Source organism: Artemia sp. Qi Xiang Cuo, chromosome 3 (genome assembly GCF_049724085.1).
Source record: "Artemia sp. Qi Xiang Cuo chromosome 3, ASM4972408v1, whole genome shotgun sequence".
Lineage (NCBI taxonomy): Eukaryota > Metazoa > Arthropoda > Branchiopoda > Anostraca > Artemiidae > Artemia > Artemia sp. Qi Xiang Cuo.
The window spans coordinates 92,747,407-92,754,619 of NC_142796.1; the positions used below are offsets into that span (position 1 = coordinate 92,747,407).

Here is a 7,213-nt window from a genome sequence, read left to right on the forward strand (position 1 = left end):
ATGTTTGGCGATCTGTAATTGCGTATCAGTTATAATGAGGGAGGATGAGTCATTGTTTAGATGGGGGTAGGGCTGATTCCTAATAAAGTACGTCTTAATGGACAAACTGCTTCCTCTTCACGAGGCTTCAGATAAATGTTGAAAGAGGTAGGGGGAGTAGGAATTAATTAGATTGTTTCTCTGTACAGCTAAAATAGTACATTCCGATTGCTACCAGAACATAGGTGGAAAAGGCAAGACAGGTCATCATCAACCCCAGCAGGAAATTTCTTTGGGATGGCTATTACAGCAAGGAACTTAGTTTTCAGCAGTTTTAAATGGTGTTCTTTTCTTTTTCTATTTATATGAAGTATTTCAATGTATTTAAACAAATGTATGTAACGTATTTATCGATAAGAACATCCTGTTGCAGAGGTTGTGATGGTTTCATTTATGTAGAAGATGAGAAGTCTCACAGAATTTCCATCCATACAAACAATAATATGGTACTCCTTTTCATCCAACCTAAATTTTTAGAAATATTAACAAGGACTTTTTACCAAAATTACTGTTCATCGCCAATTTTTTAAGTCTATTCAAATTTTATCCAAAATTTAAATTGAAAATTTAAACGTAGGAAGGCACGTACAATTATTGATTTACACATTTTAGAAGCAATTAACCAGGGATTTAAGAGACCTGTACCTCAAATTATATCTTGGTTAGGCCTGGGATTGATTTGGAAAACAATCAGAGATTAAACAAAAAAGAGTATTTCAACTGAAAGCAAGGAACAGATTTGAAACCTATTTGAGCAGATTATTCTTTATATGAAGGGGGCTGTCTCCTTCTTAGCTTCTTACTCTTTATTGTGAAGTTTGGCGTCTTTCCAATTTTTTTTCAGAAAATTTGCAATTGGAAAGATAAGATTTTTCAAAGCACTTAAAATACTTTTGTTTAATGAGCAAGGTGTTGAGAAGGGGGTATTCTCCCTTATACACAGAGTAATTTATATTTGTTTTAAGTTTTGAGCTTGCTCCTTACTTTAGTTGAAAACATTTTTCTATTTGTTTGATTACATTTCATGAAACTATAAAGTTTTATGAATGCAATACTTTTGGCAACACAGAAAAAACGATCAATATTTAAATGATATCTATTCGGATTTTGATGGGTAATCGAACAGTTCCTGGTAATGAACTGTAAGTGCGGAGTGACCCGGCTCAATAGTAACCAAAACTCTAAAAAACAAAATTTTCATACCAATTGATATATCAAAAGAATTGGCTTATTATGCTGTTTACAAATAGCCTATATAAATCTGAGAAAATTTGTCTGATTTTCTAGAAAAGGAGGAAAGACCCCCTCAAAGTCAGGTAATTTTAATGAAAATTTCATAATCAGATTCAGTGTATCAAAGAACCCTACTATAATCAGATTCAGTTTATCAAAGAACCCTACTATAATCAGATTCAGTGTATCAAAGAACCCTACTATAATCAGATTCAGTGTATCAAAGAACCCTACTATAATCAGATTCAGTGTATCAAAGAACCCTACTATAATCAGATTCAGTGTATCAAAGAACCCTACTATAATCAGATTCAGTGTATCAAAGAACCCTACTATAGAGGTTTCAAGCTCTTTTCTACAAAAATGTAGAATTTTGTAATTTTTGCCAGAAGAAAGATCACGGATGCGTGTTTATTCGTTTGTTTGTTGTTTTTTTGCCAGGGGTGATCGTATCAACCCAATGGGCCTAGACCGTCGAGGGAGGGTTAATTCTATTGGAAATTAAAGGTTATAGTTCCCTTTTTAAGTGGCCAAAATAACTGGAGGGCAACTAGGCACCCTCCTACGTCATCTTTTCCCCAAAGTCGTTCGATGAAAATTTTGAGATAGCTTGTTTCTTCAGCATTGTTCAAATTCCCAATAACCATGTCTTAAGAGATAAAATGACCCCCTATAGCCCCTGGAAAAGGTTTTAAAATATAAAATTTATCCATTGTTTTATTTGATATTGGGAATATGCATACATTTTTCGGGTGGGGAGGGGAGGAAGAATTTTTTGCTGTAAGGATTTACACGGAGAGAATTTTGCACGGAGAGGGAAGTTTCCAGGTGGTGAACTTTTCAGGGGAGATTTTATACTTAGTGGGTTTGCCAAAATTCCTATACGAAGTTTCTTTATATGTCTTGCTTTCTCTTTACCGACTCAGTTTTAGGCGTGAAGATGTTAAGGGTAATTGTCCGGGGTAAATTTTCTCCAGGATTGAATTGCCCAGAGGATATCTCTATGCAGAGGAGGGTTTTCCGCGGAGGTGGAGCCAGACATCCTGGCATTATTAAAAAACGGTCAGAAATTAAATAAAAATAATTTTTTTCAATTGAAAGTAAGGAGCAACATTAAAACGAACATAAATTATTACGTATATCAGGGAGGTTTCTCCTCCTCATCCCCTCGTTCTTTACGCTAAATTTAAAATTGTGTGCCAATTCTTTAAAAACAACTACTGAAACACAAGGGTCCTTTAATTAGAACAATAAGTAACGTTTTTTTTAAAGTGCCGAAAAACTTTAGCGTGAAGAGCGAGGTATTGAGGAGGGGGCAAGCCCCCTCATATACGTAATAGTTTTCGTTTGTTTTGAGTTTTAATGTTGCTCCTTACTTTCAGTAAGGAGCAACATTTCATTTTTCTAAAGGAAATGAAAAAAGTATGTCAATTAAAGTAAAAGTATATAAAACTCGAAAAAGTAATTAATTAAAAAAATACAAGAAACAATTGCCTACTTACAAAAACTACGATATAAAATCCCAGCATTCAGTTCTGTTGAGCAATGTCGAAGCGCAGGACGGAAATTTTCTAACAATATCGACAGTTTTGAACTTGGATATCAAACACCAAAATATTTACTGCCTTTAGACTCAAATGTTTATAAAAAGCAATGTATAATCAAAGCAGTTTGTTCAATATAAAAAATTAAAACTAAGATTAAGAAAATCAAATTAAAATTTTTAATTCAATTTGTTTAATTTAATTTTGAATACCAAAAAAAACCAATGTATTTGACACCTTTATACTTCGTAACTGTAAAAAATTAAATATTTTTCAAAGTGACAACTAGATAAATACAATTACTCCTGGAAAAATATATAAATGATAATAAAACACAAAAAACGTATCCGTTCGGGGGAAAAATACAAAAAATCCCAGCATTTCGTTCAGGGGAAACATTCCTGATTATAGTGGCTTCATCAGATCATGGGTACTCTGACAATGGAAGCAAAAGTTGACGGCAATTTTTTACCGAAATTGCCCCTTATTAAGTTGTTTTCCTTGTGTTTTCCTTAATTATACGAACTTTCTTGTGTACTAATAAATGCACTAATTACAAATAAAAAATACATATTTAGGATCGCCATAAATAGCTGATTCTTTAATTTAATGTTATCAGTAGTTAGGCTATTACACATTTGTTATAGGGTCAAAATCTATTGGCAGGCAGTCAACGATGGGCGACATATATTTTTTCAATGGTTTTCCATATTCTGCCTTTTTTCGTTTGGTTTCCTTATAATTACTTTATAGTCCCAAATTTCCAGGGGGGTCCATGCCCCCCTTCCCCCCTACCGGTGCCCTTGCAGGGACAGGTAGCAAGCTTGTCGCTTGAAAGTTTGTCGTTGTTTGCGAAGAGCATACCTAGCATGCACCAAAAAGATACCTTTGGATCCATTATTGGATCCAAATATTGGATCCATTATTTATATCTTTGGATCCATTAATCTAAGATTTATTCATTCTCTGAGCCAGAATTATGATATTATTTTGAATTTTTCTTAGAGTAGGATGTAAACTTACTTCAAAAATAGGATAATTGCTCCTTTTTTCAACGATTTTGCTATCAATTTTGAATGTATTTTTAACCTAAAAAAGCTGTTCACAAAATTTTAAACAACTATTTTGGTATATAGATTGAACTGAGCCTCAGAATGGAATGAAAAAAAATTATCTTTCTTTCAGGGGTATAATTTTCTATGGAGCAGGGGCAAAGGCCCCTTTTAGATCTCAGTTTACCCCCTACCACCAGCCGAAATTTAATTTCAGTGAGAAAATCTTGTAAAAACTAAGATAAGTCTGCATAATTCAAGCATCCAGAGAAACAGGCCAGTTTTGTTTAGTATATCTTTGCATATATGGTAATTTATGGCTCATTTTTCAATTTTCACTGTCATTTTACTTGATTTGGGAAAACTTGCTCCAACTTTGTCCCCCCTCCCCCAGGATTTTGACGAATTTACGACACTGCTTTCATTAATGTATTAAAACCCCAAGAGAGCAGAAAAATAGAATGTCAAAACTTGCACATGGAACATAAGCCTTAAAGTCAAGGCCACTGGTTGCTAGTTTCGGTGCCCAAGAAATCTAAGGAAGCCTAAAATTAATGTAGGTAATCACCAGTTTTTATCCTTAGAAAATCAATAAAGCAATGTAGATGGCAAAATATTTTCCGTGGGTGCAGGAAGAAAGTGGAATCATTCCTTGCTGAAACTGCTGCGATAAGGAATAATAAGTCGATCATACAAATAGAAGAAAAAATTGGTCATGTTGATGCTAGACCTTCGTTGATGCTAGACCTCTCCCTCCCCAACAGAGGTGGAAAATATAATACAAAACGATTAATAATTCATTTTGACTAAAATATATCCATTTGTTCTCTTCCACATATGCAAGGTACCACTACGCCATCTGGCTTTCTTATGACACTGGAGTTTGGCAATCAACTATCTCGATTTTAGATGCTTATAACCCGAAACCAGCCAGAGGCTGCTCGGATTTATAAGTTAAAGACAACCGACTTGGGTACCGATTCAGTGCCCAGTATTCAACTTTTGATTGAATGAGCCCTTTTCCAAATTCCTGCACCAATCGTTCTAGATGCTGAATTTTCGGTTAATTAACAATAGTATTTTTTTTTCTGTTTATCACTGTCCTTCCAAGATTCTCTGCTAATCTCAGAGAACAAAGGATAGAAAAACAAGTTAAAAAACAAACTCGTTTCCGCAGCGATCCGCTACTTTATTCTTGACCATTGTAACTTTGGGATCCTCAGACATGTTGAATTTATTGTAAAGTTTCATAAATTTTGCAACCTTTTCGGGGTGCTACCCTTTTTTCTGAAATTACGAAAATGATCATCCGCAAATAGCTGTTGCTGAGCTAGTTCAACATCAATGACTTTGTATATATAGAATCAAGTTAGAATAATATTCTTTGCGAACATACAATTTGAGGAAGATTCTATTTTCAAGAGTTTTGGTTTCTATTTAAAAGACAAGTTTTAATTACAGATTGTTTCTGCAACCTCTCCTATCTGGTGCTTTATTAAAAGTGAAGAAGGCTGCCTTCTCCCTAAATATCTTTTGTCTAAATTCAAGTTTAACTTTTAAATAACAATATTATTTTATAATACTTATAAAATCTCATAATGAGAATGTCAATCAGCTCAGAAAGAGTTCGACACTTAAAATACTTTTTTGGGGCTAAAAGTTAGTATGGTTACATTAATAAAAAAAATAATCTTATGATCATCATTTTCACTTACTCCAAGGAGTTTGGACAAATCTTCTTTTATGAGATTTTCCCCTCACCTGACCCTTCTGTTTAGGTAAGTATGTGAAACTAATAGTTTACGTTACACATATAATATATAAATAAGGAATATTTCCGCGATATAACGGAAGGTGTCACCCTCTAAAGGCTTAGTCCTTGTAGATTCATCGATATGAAGGAAGGTTAGGGTTAAGTTTTATTTTCTCCCCCTTCCCAACGATCTATATGGACCACCTCCCACTGAAAGTCAGAAAATTTTGCTAAGAATGAACTTTTTAGACTTCATCCCCCTTCCCCTCACCAAAACCTCTATTGATCTTCCTCCCTAATAGTTTGTTTGCAACTACCTATCACTGTGCATGAACTAAAAGATTCAGATACATATAACTCAGATAAACTCAGTCAAATAAAACTTAAAATAATTATTCATACTAAAGTTCATTTTATATCTACGGCTTATATCCTTAGGGACAAATGTATCATCAAGCGGTTTGATGGTGCCCATAAATTTGTGCTTGTGCCCATAAATTTGTTTTTTTCTTGCGCCCATAAATTTGTTCGTAAATAATTTTTCAAGCTAAAAATAAATTTATTCTTTTCTAGGAATTTCTGGGATTTTGCCCTTGCTATAGCCATATCTGAAATTGTCTATCTCCATTGTCATCAGACTGGTAAGTTACATAACTTTAAAGCCTTTTGATTTATAAGTTATTTCTGTGAGCTATCTGCATCAATGGAACTTGCATGGAATATAAAAAGGAAATAATTTTCATTAAAAAGGCACATTTTTCTCTGTAAAATTACTGGTGATTTAGACCAACGAAATTTGCAGAAATACTCTAAAAAAATTTGGGGTACTAGAAAAAATATGATTACATAATAAAATACAAAATATATTAGAGCTTAACCTAAAATTTAGATCAGTATCTTCCAAAACTATTGCGGCAATTTTAAAGTTCAAAACATTTGCATTTAACAAAAAAACATAAAAGATTGTATCTGTAAACTAGCCGTTCTTAAATTTTGTCTTTTACCGTTTGCATTCAGTCATTTTAACTATAAAAAAAATTATATAATAATTTTAAATTATTTCAATTTAAAAAGCAACCAAAGAATTTTTGTTTCTCGTACCCAAATGTTGTCGCTTTGGGAACCACCCCATTCGACAGTTACAGTCTGCAAAAAAAATTATTTCTACAATAAATGACATTATCTCCATGCAGCAAAACTCACCCTTTTTTCAGTGTCAGCATAAATGACTTGACACAACGTCTGTTTTAACGTTGTATTTTATTGGCGTTACGTTTGTTTTAAAGCGTTTAAAGTGAATTGGCTATAAACTGACTTCTTCCAGTAGAATAATAAACGTTGTCATTATCAATGTTTTTAATGTAATAATTGCTGACAGAAAAATATTCCTTGGAAGGGGTCCCTTAAGGCACAAAGCAAAGGTCCTTTATTCTCCTGCCAAATATTTTTGCCAGATATGGTCATTATTTCAGCTGAAACGTTTCATTTTGTGCCATTTGAAAGCTCAATAAGGACCACGAAAGGTGCCACTTTCGAAATTCTGTTAGTCATGGAAATACGAGAGCCAGTGTGACAGTGTCATTCTCATGTGA

General features: G+C 33.5%; 1 protein-coding gene across 1 annotated transcript in view; it reads left to right on the forward strand.

The window, feature by feature from the left end:
* Window positions 1-7,194, forward strand: part of LOC148954754 (small G protein signaling modulator 1-like) — a 149,086-nt gene extending 141,892 nt beyond the window's left edge. The window contains exons 11-12 of the mRNA XM_089086499.1: window positions 6,195-6,262; window positions 7,094-7,194. Of these exons, the coding sequence (XP_088942625.1) occupies window positions 6,195-6,262; window positions 7,094-7,194 (169 nt within the window). The remainder of the gene's footprint in view (window positions 1-6,194; window positions 6,263-7,093) is intronic.
* The last annotated feature ends 19 nt before the right edge of the window (window positions 7,195-7,213 follow it).